Source organism: Carcharhinus amblyrhynchos, chromosome 2, assembly GCF_965287045.1.
Source record: "Carcharhinus amblyrhynchos chromosome 2, sCarAmb.v2.hapA, whole genome shotgun sequence".
NCBI lineage: Eukaryota > Metazoa > Chordata > Chondrichthyes > Carcharhiniformes > Carcharhinidae > Carcharhinus > Carcharhinus amblyrhynchos.
Genome location: NC_137325.1, coordinates 56,770,438 through 56,784,767, shown reverse-complemented (window position 1 = coordinate 56,784,767; position 14,330 = coordinate 56,770,438). Strand labels below are relative to the sequence as shown.

Below are 14,330 nucleotides of genomic sequence, written 5' to 3'. Positions count from 1 at the left end.
CTGATCATGATTGCCATTGTCCCCATTTCAGCATCTAGCTTGCCTGGTGAGCAAATAGATTGGTTGCTATTTGCAAGTTTGCTAATAAGGCCAATTTTATGGTGTGTGAAGCTGTAAGCATCTCAATGCGTGTATTGACCAGTGAGGTAGGCTTATGGTATACTGTAGTAGAGAACCTCCTGGCAAATTTCTCAAATAGTATGTCAAGAAAAGGGGGAATCAAGAGAAATCAACATTTGACTGCTTCTTTTATTTCGAATCCTTACAGTGCAAAAGGAGGCCATTTGGCCCATCGAGTCTGCACTGAACAAAATCCCACCCATGTATTTACTCTGCTCGTCTCTGGATACTAGGATCAACTTAGACTGGCTAATCAACCTAACCTGCACATCATTTAAAAGTTGGTAGTGTTGTGATTGTCCTGATAAGTGCAAGATGAAAAGCTTTGACAAAATCTCTTCTCAACAATACTCAAGTTCTGGACTACTAAGTGGTAACAATTTTCTGAGTGCGTTGCTAAAACTTTGATTCCAGCTTTTTCCTGCTGAATGTCAGGCTAACTTGTCTAAAGTTCTCTATTTTCTTTCTTCCTCCTTTGTTGAATAGTGGCATTTGCTAACTTCCAATCTGCTGGGACCATTCTAGAATCTAAGGAATTTTGAAAAAATGTAACCAGTGTATTCACTATATCTATAGCTATCTGTTTTAGAACCTTTGGATATTAGGCCATATGATCTCGGATATTGCCTATATTATCTTTATTAACCCATTGATTACCTTCTATTTTCTGGCTTGTCATTAATGTCACCCACTATGAAGACAGGCAGTAAATATTTGTGCAATTTCTCTGCCAGTTCCTCATTCTCTATGATAATTTTCCTATTTCTGCCTGTTAGGGAACGTTTACTTTAGCTGCTCTCTATTTATGTACTTGTTAAAGCTCTTACAATCTACTCTTTTTAAATTCCAGGCTGGTTTGCTTTCATATGTAATTTATTTCTCTTATTGACAACTTTTTTTGGTGGTCCTTTCCTGGTTTCTCAAACTTACAACTGTTCTTTCCCACTTTATAAGATTCCTTTGATCTCGTGCTATCCTTACCTTCCTTAGTAACCCTAGAGTCAATCTTTTGTGATGATTTGTTTTGTTTCCCAGCATGGCAGTGTCAACTGAGACAACTGTGTGCAGCAGTTCAAATGTTTCAGTCACAACTTCTAATTTTCTTGATGAAGATCTTGCCTGGTATAGGGGAAAAATACATACAAATAGTAAGTTGGATGAGCTGAGCTTTGAGTCTACACAAGGTCGATGAATTCTGACTGCTACCAGTGGTCATGTTGTAGAGATGCCGGCATTGGACTGGGGTAAACACAGTAAGAAGTCTCACAACACCAGGTTTAAGTCCAGCCAGTTTATTTGATAGTAAACTCACAAGCTTTCGGAAACAGTGTTCCTTCGTCAGGTGTGTGGAAGGTCTGATCAGAGAAGGGCATATAAAGTCACACACAGTTTACAGAATACTGATTAGAATGCATTGACCCATGACTTGCCTGGGCTTGTAAAATCTCACTCACTGTCCTGTTTGGAGACAATACACATCTCTTTAACCTATGCTAATGCTATCTCCACTCACATTGTCTGCATCTTCAAGACTTGAATAGTAGGTTAGCTGTAAAGACTTGCATTCTAGTCAGTATTCTGTAAACTGTGTGTGACTTTATATGCCTTTCTCTGATCAGAACCATCCACACACCTGACGAAGGAACACCATTTCCGAAAGCTTGTGACATTACTATCAGATAAACTGGTTGGACTCTAACCTGGTGTTGTGAGACTTCTTACTATGTGCTACCAGCAGTCACCAGTGGCATGAGGTAACTCTTACTTCTCTCTGACATGGAGCTGCTTGCTGCCAAAGGCACTGGTGCCAACTGTTTATATTACAGTGCTGGTCATGGAACAGTAGCAGAAAACAGAAGACTGATAGGATGACAGTCTCTTCTCTCTCTCTCTCTCTCTCTCTCAAAGGACTGTTGAGATGCTTAATTAAATGAGTACTGGCAGTCTGAGCCCCCATTCCTGTAGGCTAAGGTGCTTATAATTGAAAACAGCTTTGGACAAAGTTGATGTCTGACTCCCAGCCAGTGAAGACGCTGATGTGGGAAGTAGTAGGTCACACTGGCGCAGGAGTAGACACTTTTCAATGACTGAGGTTCAAACACAGTTTCAGGACCAATTAGTGAGAGCTTTAATCTGCATCGAATCATGATTAAGTTGGTCATGCAAGTGTCAATGGTTACAAAAAAATGACTGAGAAAGCATTTGACTTTCTAGCACAGATTTACCCCAACTTTATGAGAGGAAAATTGAATTTAATTATAAAAATCAACACTTAAATTTTCACCAGCATACAAAGTTCTTATTGGCTGGAGATATTGAAAATGATCAGTAAGTACAGTTTAATTTCAACCTTAAAGATTTCTGTTGTCATGTCGACACACAGCAGCAACAAAATATATGTACAAAATAAATGAGCCTAGGTTTCCCTGGGCTCCTGCACCACTGTAGCGACGCATGTCAGGTTAGGCCCCTTGGCAAGAAAGAAAGAGAAAGTTATGGCCAAAAACACCAATATGGGAAAATCTGGGACAAGGTATTTCTTCAGGCTTTTTTTGACGAGACGTTGGTAACAATATGTTAATAGACTAGAATTCCAGATCAAGTGCATCCTAAGGAACTGTTCATTAATTTAAATGCTGATGGATAAATGTACAAGGCTCTGCTCCCAAACTGAGCATCGAATGTGGACTCTGCTTACTTTTCTAAAGAGAAATTTTAATCACCAGAGAATCAGGTGGACAGACGGCCACAGCAGATTCCCTGCCTTGCTCTGTCATGGAGGGAGATGCCATACCAGGAGTAGAGGCATGTAAAATATAGCTCGTATGGTGCAACTTACTCGATTTCCTTTCTTAATTTTTCTGTGTCTTAATCTTAATGTATAGAAAATCAGAAAATCCCTGCAAATGCTACTTCTCCTTATAAGCGTGTGTTTGAGGAATCATTGCTTGTACATCAGTTGTGTATAATTAATTTTTGACAGCAGCAAAAAGCCTAGTGGTAGATATGTGTTCCTTGTAAAGGCAACCTTGCACCTAATACCCATGGCCATTGTTGTGTATGAATACTAAACAGCATTGTATGTGCGGCTATTTGAAGACATTTAAGTTGCAGCTCTGTGTCGTGCTCTTTGTGTTCAGGAAAATTTCTGAATTAGTATGCTTTAGAATTGACAAAGGCAATTTCATGCCATAATAGATTTAGTGACGAGTAACAAACCTGAATTACTTAGCAAATTGATGGTGGAGGAACATTTTGCAAATAGTGATCAAAATACAGTTATATTTGACATTGGATTTGATGGGGAGGGAAAGCCACAAAGTAAGGTTTTAAATTAATATCAGGCAAACTTCAAAGGATGAGTAATAAACTGATCACAGTCAACTAGACTAAACTATCAACGCATGCCTACAGATAAATACTGGGAAGTATTTAAAGAAGCTCTTTGTTTAGTGCAAGACAAAGCATTGATCCCTATAGTTATAATCATCATCAACAAATTAGTTTAAAGCAAGTTAAAGGAAATAACAAAGAAACAAAATCTTGTAAGTGTGCAACTTGTGTTTCCTTCCTTGATTTTTCTGTGTTTTAATCTTAATGTACAGAAACATGTGACATATTTCATGTCTTAAGTGCATCCTAAGATGCCTTTCAGGGAAGAAGTACTTTTGAAGTGTCATCACTGCTGAAAAGAAATAGACTTAAACCACTGCAAGAAGGAATGGAAATTCAGCAGTCAGAGCAAACTAAAGAAAACAGCAAAAGAATACAGAGGAAGTGTTAGAAGTGCAAAATGTCAACTAAAAACAATTACGATGAATATTAAAACTAACAGTGGAGGTTTTGTAATTGCATTAGGAAAAAGTGAGTGGTAAAGGCAAGTGGCCCCATTAACGATAGATGCCACGTAAAAAAAAGTTGGCTTGTTAAATGATCACTTTATATCACGGTAAAGGAAGAGGACAAAATGCCAGTGGTAGAGAGGAACCAGGAAATAAGTCAAAGGGAGAACTTATTGGATTTAATACAGGTTAAAAAAAGGCAATGCAACTTAAGGTAGAAAAATCCCTTGGACCTGCTGTCTTAGTGTGACAAAGTGTGATCGTATCGGTCTTCACGGAGGAGGACACGAATAGTTTGCCAGATATTAAAGATAGAAGGATGGTAGGAGTTGAGGGCCTGAATGCGATTACTGTCACTAGAGAGGTAGTGCTTGATAGACTAATGGGTCTGAAGGACAAGTCCCCAGGACCGGATGGAATGCATCCCAGGGTTCTGAAGGAAATGGCAGAGGTGATAGTGGATGCCTTAGTGATTATTTACCAAAATTCACTGGATTCTGGGGAAGTGCCGGAAGATTGGAAAACGGCTAATGTTACGCCACTGTTTAAAAAAGGTAGCAGGCAAAAGGCAGGGAATTATAGGCCGGTTAGATTAAAGTCTGTAGTTGGAAAAATGCTTGAATCCGCCATCAAAGAAGAAATAGCGAGGCACCTAGAAAGGAATGGTTTGATAGAGCAGACGGAGCATGGATTCATTAAGGGGAAGTCATGTTTGACAAATTTGTTGGATTTCTATGAGGATGTGATTAGTGCGGTAGACAGAGGGGAACCGGTGGATGTGGTGTTTCTAGATGTTCAAAAGGCGTTTGATAAGGTGCCTCATAAAAGGTTGCTACAGAAGGTTAGGGTGCATGGAGTTGGGGGTAAGGTGTTAGCTTGGATAGAGGATTGGTTGTCTAATAAGAGGCAGAGAGTTGGTATCAATGGGTGTTATTCTGATTGGCAGTTGGTGGTTGGTGACTAGTGGAGTGCCGCAGGGATCGGTGCTGGGGCCTCAGCTATTTACCATTTATATAGATGATCTGGAGGAGGGGGCTGAGTGTAGGGTGACGAAATTTGCTGATGACATGAAGATGAGTGGAAAAGCAAATTGCGTGGAGGGTGTGGAAAGTCTGCAGAGGGAACTGGATAGGCTGAGCGAGTGGGCGAGGACCTGGCGGATGGAGTATAATGTTAGCAAGTGTGAGGTTATTCACTTTGGCAGAAATAATAGTAGGAGGGATTACTATTTAAAGGGCGAAAAGCTGCAACATGCTACGGTGCAGAGGGACCTGGAGGTCCTTGTGCATGAGTCGCAAAAATGCTGGCCTTTATAGCAAGGGGGATAGAATATAAAAGTAGGGAGGTCTTGCTGCAACTGTACAGGGTACTGGTGAGGCCGCAGCTGGAGTACTGTGTGCAGTTTTGGTCGCCGCACTTGCGCAAAGATATATTGGCCTTGGAGGGAGTTCAGAGGAGGTTCACTAGGCTGATACTGGAGATGAGGCGGTTGGACTATGAAGAGGGACTAAATAGACTGGGTCTGTACTCGTTGGAGTTTAGAAGGATGACGGGGGATCTTTTAGAGATGTATAAGATAATGAAAGGGATGGATAGGGTAGAGGTAGAGAGATTCTTCCTGCTTAGAAAGGATAGCAGGACTAGAGGGCACAGCCCCAAGATAAGGGGGGTGGGGCAGTTTAGATCTGAGTTGAGGAGGAACTTCGTCACTCAAAGGGTGGTGAATCTCTGGAATTCTCTGCCCGTTGAAGTGGTGGAGGCTACCTCACTAAATATATTTAAGTCACGGGTAGATAGGTTTCTGATAGACAAGGGAATTAAGGGTAATGGGGAGAAAGCGGGAAAGTGGAACTGATCCACTTCAGATCAGCCATGATCTTACTGAATGGCGGGGCAGGCTCGAAGGGCTAGATGGCCTACTCCTGCTCCTATTTCTTATGTTCTTATCCACTTCCAGTCTGAGAAAGATGAATCTGAATATTTCCTTAATTGTGAGAAATGAGACTTGGATATCCCAAAAAGTCATTAAAAACAAGTGCAGAAGTTAATCATAAAAGCTAATGGCATTTTGACATTTGAAGGCACTGGGTGGGGGGTCGCTGGTAAAATCCAGTGGGTTGACTTCCTGCCACCTATAACCCTCACTCAACCTAAATAATACTTTAAGGAAAGAAATGAGGTGCTGGGCAATCTGCGCCCAACTTGTGCCGATTGAGGGTTTTATGCAGCCAATTCAGGACCTCACTCCTACCTCACCTCCCTCACAGCAGGGAGAACCCCATGCCATGTGAGAAGCCTGGCATTGGCCAAGGGAAAGGGGACCTTGACTATGGACCCACCAGTGAAACCCACCTCTCCCCAAAAGATCATTCTTCCCTTTAAGCCTCCCTTCTGTCCCCCACCTTCCTTTTTGAGATTCCTGATCCCGGACTTACCTGGTCTCTTCAGCATGGATCTGGGTTCAATTCTGGCCTCGAGTCATTGTTTGTGTTGCTGTGGGAAATCACCACTTGGAGTCAGATTTGAAGATTCAACATGCAGTTTATTGGACAAAGCTTTGGGAAAAGCGCTGGGCACTCCACAGTGCTCACAGTCACCTTTTCAATTTTAAAATGGCAGCTGAGCTTCTTTTATACATTTTAAAGAGACGACAAGTATGGACGTTGGCAGTGATCACATCATTAGCCAATTATGACCCCCCAGCAATGACTGACCTCGTTAACAAAACTTATTGTTTCGGTCCTGCTTTATCTTAAGCTAATTTGATCATCTGGATCTCAAGGTCTGGTTTTTTTGTCCGTTCCGTAGTTATTAAACAATAACAGGATTTAGTTAGTTGTGCAATGTGCCTAAGTCAGCACATTTTAATGTCTTTCCACAGAGTCCATGTTGTACCAGGCAACCATCTTGTACCTTCAAATTTCGGGATTCCCTCTGGCAGCGAATCACTTTTACTCCAACAGTGTGGAGTTTGCACCTTCTGCCTGTGTCTGCATGAGTTTCCTCCAGTTGTGGACTGGCTTTCTCCCACAGTCCAAAGATGTGCGGGTTAGGTTGATTGGCCATGCTAAATTGACCCTAGTGTCAGGGGCATTGGCAGGGTATATACTTGGGGTTGCGGGAATGGGGCCTGGGTGGGACTGCGGTCACTACAGATTCGATGGGCCGAGTGGTTTCCTTCTGTACTGTAGGGATTCTATGATTTTTCGTGAAATTGTCAACAACCCCAGCCACTCCCGGCCAATGTTTCTAGATGTACAGAGTCCTTACCAATCATGGCATTGAGTATAAGAGCAAGGAGGTAATGTTGGAGCTGTACAGAACGTTGATTAGACCACAGCTGAAGTACTGTGTGCAGTTCTGGTCACCTCACTGTAGGAAGGCTGGGATAGCACTAGAGGGGGTACAGAGGAGCTTCAACAGGATGCTGCGTGGAATGGAGTATTTGAGCTATAAACTGAGATTGGATAGGCTTGATTATTTTCTTTAGGGCATAGAAAGCTGAGGGGGGACATGATTGAGGTGTATAAGATTATGAGGGGTTTGGACAGAGTGAGCAGGGAGCAGCTATTCCCCTTGGTTGAGGGATCAGTCATGAGGGGGATAGTTTGAGGGTGAAGAACAGAAGATTCAGAGGGAATTTGAGAAAATATTTTTTCACACACAGGATGATGAAAATGTAAAATGCATTAGCTGGGAGGGTAGTGGAGACTGGAAATTGTACAACCTTAAAAAGTATTTAGGTGAGCACTTGAAATATCATAACATTCAAGGATATGGGACAAGCATTGAAAAATGGGATTAGCGCGCTTTTAGTGGTAGTCATTGTCAGTGCAGACTTGATGGGCTAAAGGGTCTTTTCTGTGCTGTATGACTCTGTGATGCTAAGAGTAATATTCAGCTTGAAAAATTAGTCCTGTTTCTCCCTCCATAGATGCTGCCAGACCTGCTGAGTTTATCCAGTATTTTCTGCTTTTATTTTAGGCATGGCTTATGTTATTACTGAAAACTTCATTGGACTCTGTCCCATGGATTACTTAATGCTATCAAAAGTTGGAGAATTTATTTTTGCGTGTCTTATAATAGTTTTACAAATAAATAATGGGTGGGATTTTCCGTACCCCTGTGGTGTGTTTTATGGCGGCCAAAGCAGCCCACCATTGGCTAGAGAACAGGATGTGCGGATCCTGCCACTGTCGATGGAAGGTCCTGCCAACAACTGGAAAATTCCGGTCATTAAATCTGAGTTTTCACAGATTCTTGGTGTTTGACCCTGTAGGATCAGTAGTTGATATTTGATGCCCAATATCTGAGAGAATTTACTATCCAATTTAGCTTTCATCTAGGAGTTCACCAAGAGCTGGGGCCATTAGTCCAGAACTTCCTTTATAAATGAATAACCCTTTAAAATGAATAATGTGGGTCAGATCTTCACTTGATAGGTACTTTATTTGGTCATCGGATGAGACCAATTAGAAGCTAACAATTCACTTTGTCTGTCTCATGATAAGGGATGTCTCAGTTGTCCCTTTTTCATTATCTTTTGCATTTGGGATTGTGACAGGAAGCTGATCCTTTCTATTATAGTAAATAACTGAAGTTTCACCAAAGGTGAGTGCACTGTTTAGAGATTGTGCCAAAGTAGCCATTTCAGTGAATCCATTGAACTGGATCTCCAAGGGGCTCACAAACGGGGTGGGGGGGCAGGGTTGGAGGGAGCTAAGAAGTTGCGGCACTTGAAAGCCAGTATCTATCTATCTGATGAGCACAAAACAAAACTTTGTTGTTGATGGGTATTTTCAACCTGTTGATAATCAGAATCTTTGATGCCGAGACAGATCAGGGCCTTAGAAGCATATCCTGCTCCTTGAGATGCAGGTAGGAATGTTTTGATCTCGCATCAAACACACAGTGTTCTGCAGAGGTGTTAACAGGTACCTGTTCACAAATCTATTCCTTTCATAAATAGCACATTTTTCGAAAAGGCATCAAAAACTGAGCAAGATACTATGCCACTATTTGAAGAAGAACAGAAAACATTCAGAGCTTCTTACATGTTTTTGATTTCTTCACTGGAATGATTTCGCTGACAAGAATTCCTACTATATAATTAAAGTAATGGTTATAACATGTCGCTTGGATTCAGTGCTTCCATTACACCGTTTCTCTCATATGCCTTAGTCAACCTTCCTCAACTTTCCCATTATGTCCCATCATCCAGTTTCCTGTGAAAGCTCTAAGGTATCTTTCTACATTAAACACAGTATTTAAGAGCAATTTATGCTTGTGGCAACATATTAGAAGAAATAATGTTTTTTCATATTTATACATGGACACCAGTGCCTATCTTTTCATATATCAGTCAGTAACATTCAGCCTCAGTGTGCCATTTACTTTCAGTCATTTTGAAGTGAAGATCCAGCATCAGGGATTTAAATATTAGTTATATTTCAATTAAGGATTTCTATATTAAGTATTTAAAATATTATTTATTCATTTAACTGCAGGGTACTTTTTCAACCATTTGGAGATGATCAAATACCCGTCTCTGAAAACAAAAAGTGCTATCACAAGAATCAACTAGCAGCTGAAATAGAAACTATTGCTTCACCGAATGCATACCTGTATTACAGTGCAGCCAATGTAGAATAGACAGTGGAGCAGTTGGGAGGGGCACGGTACGGAATAGATATACATATCTTCTGACATACGCTTGCTGTCCATCCAGTAGGAATTTGGCTCAGATGCACTGGGTCTGGATTGATTTGAGAAAAGGCAGCATGGTTAGCACTGCTGCCTCAGAGCGCCAGGGACTCGGATTCAATTCCAGCTTCGGGTCACTATCTGTGTGGAGTTTGCACATTCTCTCCGTCTCTGTGAAGGTTTCCTCCCACAGTCCAAAGATATCGGGTTAGGTGAATTGGCCGTGCTGAATTGCCCCTAGGGAGATTAGCAGGATAAATGAGGGTTACTGGAATAGGGTCTGGGTGGGATTGTGCTCAGTGTAGACTCGATGGGCCAAATTACCTCCTGCACTGCAGGGAATCATATGATTCCACACTTTATTGTTTGACAAAGGATGGAAGAAGAAAAGGTGTGCTTGGCATAGTGGCACGTGAACTGGAAGTATCCTTAGCCTGATGGAGCATCAGTGAAGCAGTTTGCCACATTCTGCCCAGCTGTGAAATGGCTGATTTAAGATCCACCTGGGGTTCAGTCCCCATGGTTCAATGATATTAGGCAGATTTCTCAGTCCTTTGAGGATGTACCTGAGAAGAGCCTTGGGATCCGCTCCCTAGATTTGCTGTCTCCTGGGATTCAGGTTCCTCTGATGTTTCCCTTCTGGTGTGAGAAGCCAGCAGAATTATTTAAATAAGATGACCTCTGCTGACTTTGGTGGCATCGTTGGGAATTATCCCTTTAGCAGATAATATTCAGAGTAGACATGGTTCTTAGATTTCTGAAGAGGAACCTGTAATATAGGGGTCTGACATATGCAGGGTTAATGTAGGACAGAATGCAGGCTCCCAACTCAGTGATATAAGAAGGCATTTGATCCAGATGCTGGGATCAGTGTGGGGTTGCACAGAAACTGCTAGATATCTCAACATGGAGATAGCTCCTAGCTTGTACCCTTTACTGTACATGTGTATATAGTTCTAGTCTTTAATAAAGATTTACCATTAACATACTGAAGACCACAAAGGCTTTTTTAAGACATGCCATTCTGTAACTAACACGCTCCCAACAGAATCTTCAGCATTGCAACAAAAATTTCGGAGTTATGGCTGATCGAATTCTGGACTGTGCAAGTTGTGTGTGGGATCCTTATTAACGTAAGATATAAATAAAAATGAAGCAATCCAAAGACATGCTGCATGATTCTGCACACATCAATATGGGGAATACAGCAATGTCACATTCTCAATCAAGGATTTGGAATGGGAATCAGTTCAGCAAAAGATGAAACATAAACTGAGCATGTTCTGTAAGATATGGAATGAACTGGTGAGAATTGACAGAAACAAATTTCTAGCACCCTCCAGCAATGACGAACATGTGGTAGCTGTCCACACAAACTATAAAAAGTGTTTGTTTCCAAGACAGTGCATCGAAAACCTTTCTTCCTGAGGACAATCACACAATAGAACACAATGCCAATGGAAATACCCACAGCTCTATCTCTCAAGATCTTCAAGAGCCATCGTTAGATTATTTCTATTTATAGGTTTTTATGATCAGGACTACTGTATTGGCAGGTCATGTCTGGTTAAACAAATAAATGATGGCAGAATGATGCAACAGAAGTGGAATCATCTGTGGGTGGAGCCAGGCCTCTATGACAGGAATGACCCATGGATTTTCAGTTGTAGGATTTGTTTTGTGGCACAGGACGAAGTACGAAGCCTTTGGGCGCTATTATTTTCTTTTCACTCAGTGGAAATGTTGTCAGTTAGCAATACTGGAGGCTGGGCTGGCTGGATCACATCGAGCTCTACTAGGCCTTGTTTGCCTTTGCTGACACTATTTACTACTGTAGGACCATCCTGCAGGATTTATTTTCTCCCAAGTCCAGAATGTTGCCTTGCATTGGAATCAAGATGAACAACTTGCTGCTGTGATCCTCAGCTATGCACTTGTCATCTCCAAATCTGACTGTTTTGTTGCTCACCTGGTCACAATGCTACAAATCTCCCGACTGAATTCTCCATTGCTATAGATCTGGTCCGTTGTTCTCCCATACCTCCCTCACCCACCAGTAACGCTCCTGCTTTCAACTTCTGAGGCCTACCATTTTGAACTCCCTTCCTAAATTTAAGACCCACAATAGCAAAAATCTTCTTAGCTGTCCCTTCTAACATTTTTTCTGTTGGCTTGAAGCTGTTCTTCTGCTTATACCTCTTGTAAAGCAGCAGTATGTAAAGAGCACAATATAAATGTAAAAGTTGTTATTGTGTCTGGACTGTCTATACAATATCTCAGGTAAAACTGGTAACATCCCAGAATTGAGGGGAATTGGAGCAAAATTGAGCTTTTTCACATTTATCTTTTTCAGATATGGAAAGATAGTATCGACAAAGGCCATCCTAGACAAAAACACCAACCAGTGCAAAGGTATTTATCAAGTGTCACATTATATCAAGTTTACATGTATATCTGTGTGCCTTCCGAAAGTGAGATCCACTTTTTTGTAAAGGGGTTTTTGAAAGTTTGCTCCCTTCAAACTCTTTTTGAGCTTCCCGTTCCAAGATCTTTCTGCAGCTCACAGGAATAATGGTTGGTGACAGAATTATTGGGAGACTTGACAGCCAGTGACTCTCTTTCCTCCCTCTGTGTAGCCGAAAGCTTTTTACATCGATCTGAATGACTGCCAAACTGAGATTGGAAGTTCAGCATGTATGTGGGGTGGGCGAGGGAAGGAGAAAATCATACAGGCCCCTTCACTCCATGGTGCGCTCACCATCTTTGGTTGTGGTGCGGGCTTTTCAGATGTGTATTTGGATGCTACATAACGATGATTGTTGAGCTGTTGGTAAGTCACATTTTGCACAGGTAGGTTGAATATTGTGTGGAAAACGTAACATGTTCACTAGAATCAGCTGGCTTTGCCTGCAGGAAAATAGATGTTAAAATCAGCCAAACTTGCCTTCAGACAGCAGCAGTCTTGATCCAGTTATTCTGAGGCTGGAAATGAGAAGCCAACCTCACTGGTGAATCATACCAATCCATCACCAAACTTCACTCATTTGAATACTACAGAAGCTGTGATAGGCTGGCAAGCTAAAGTTACATTCAGTCAAAGTAGTGGAACAAAACTAGTCAAATCTAAAGTTTCATTAAAGCATATTCAAATCTTGGCTTTACCAAAAGCAAACAATTTTTTGTATGATGCTTGCCATTTATCTAAAAATGTATTATGTTTAACAGTAGTATTGAAAGAAGGAAGAAATGTCTGACCCAGTAACAGTATATAAACCATATAAAATTTATACATTAAGCATGGTTCATTGCTCCTGTGCCAGAAACCTTAATGGACTTCACTGCTGCCCTGGTGAAGGCAAGACTTTTGTTGCTTAAAGGGGAATAACATTCAAAAATGTATTTGCTTTATTGGCCGGTGCGATGTCATTTTTTGTCTGATCTTATCCGTGCTTCTTACGTTCTTGAGTTGGACGATTCCTAATTGCTCCTAGTTCTTTGTTAATTTAAATTAACAAGGCCATAGTTTATTATTGAAAGCCACCTTTTATCCATACACTGCAAAATTATGATATATTCAGAGGCTAGCTAATGCCAACAGGGGAATTGGGCAACATCAGATTTCCACATTCCCCCACACATTCATTTGTAGGAGTTAATTCTGGCTTTGAATGATGACATAAAATGGCAGCTATAGATTTTAGTGCTTGTTATATTTCTCCTCAGACTTTGATGGCAATGCAGGCCTGGACTTTAACTTTCCTGAGCTTCCAGGAGTTGGGGAGGTCGGTAAGATGTGGGAAACCCAGAGATTGGGAATCCATCTGCACACTGTGGAGTTTTAATACCATAGCACATGTGTCATATCACTGATTGGTTTCCCAACAGGAAGCCAAGCTGATTAATAGGCTTAGCTTCCAGTCTGACTAGTAATCAGTAGGTGGAAACTGTAGCCAGGCCCTGGAGTAGTGGTTATGTAGTGGGGGCGTGATGTTTTTAAAGTTTAAAGTTTATTTATTAGTGTCACAAGTATGATTACATTAACACTGCAGTGAAGTTACTGTGGAAAATCCCCTAGTCACCACATTTTGACATCTGTTCAGGTACACTGAGGGAGAATTTAGCATGGCCAATGCACCTAATCGGCACGTCTTTCGGACTATGGGAGGAAACTGGAGCACCCAAAGGAAACCCATACAGACACTAGGAGAATGTGCAGACTTTGCACAGACAGTGACCCAGGTCCCTGGCTCTGTGAGGCAGTAGTATAACCACTGTGCCACCGTACCGCTTGTGTTTGTGGGCTTATGGGGTGAGTGCTATTGGTGGGAAGATGAATGATTTCAGACTTCCTGGGTGTTTGGGGGAGGAACAAGGCCTCGACTGCAGGAAGGGTTCTGAGGCCTCAGAATGGGGAGATGCTTGGGAAGTTGGAGTGGGAGGAAGTTGGTAGACTCATGGGGAAGGTTGGGGAGAAAAGATTTACCTTTGCAGGAATTGCCCAGTCAGGCACCTTGAACCGAGAGGCTAGGTGTAAGTGCACTGGCCTCCTGCATTAGGCAGCCTTCATCTGGAATAACTGCTGGATCTCACAAGTTTCAAAAAACCAGCCTGATTAAAGTTAAGTTCAAAAGCTAGAATAACAATCAGATTTTCAGACTAATAAGA

The 14,330-nt window shown here is 41.6% G+C and overlaps 1 protein-coding gene across 4 annotated transcripts in view; it reads left to right on the top strand.

Moving 5' to 3' along the window:
- Window positions 1-14,330, top strand: part of LOC145354743 (RNA-binding motif, single-stranded-interacting protein 3) — a 615,155-nt gene that overhangs the window by 184,383 nt on the left and 416,442 nt on the right. For all 4 annotated transcript variants that reach the window (XM_080206215.1, XM_080206195.1, XM_080206224.1 and 1 more), the window contains exon 3: window positions 12,019-12,077. In XM_080206215.1, coding sequence (XP_080062341.1) covers window positions 12,019-12,077 — 59 coding nt within the window. The remainder of the gene's footprint in view (window positions 1-12,018; window positions 12,078-14,330) is intronic.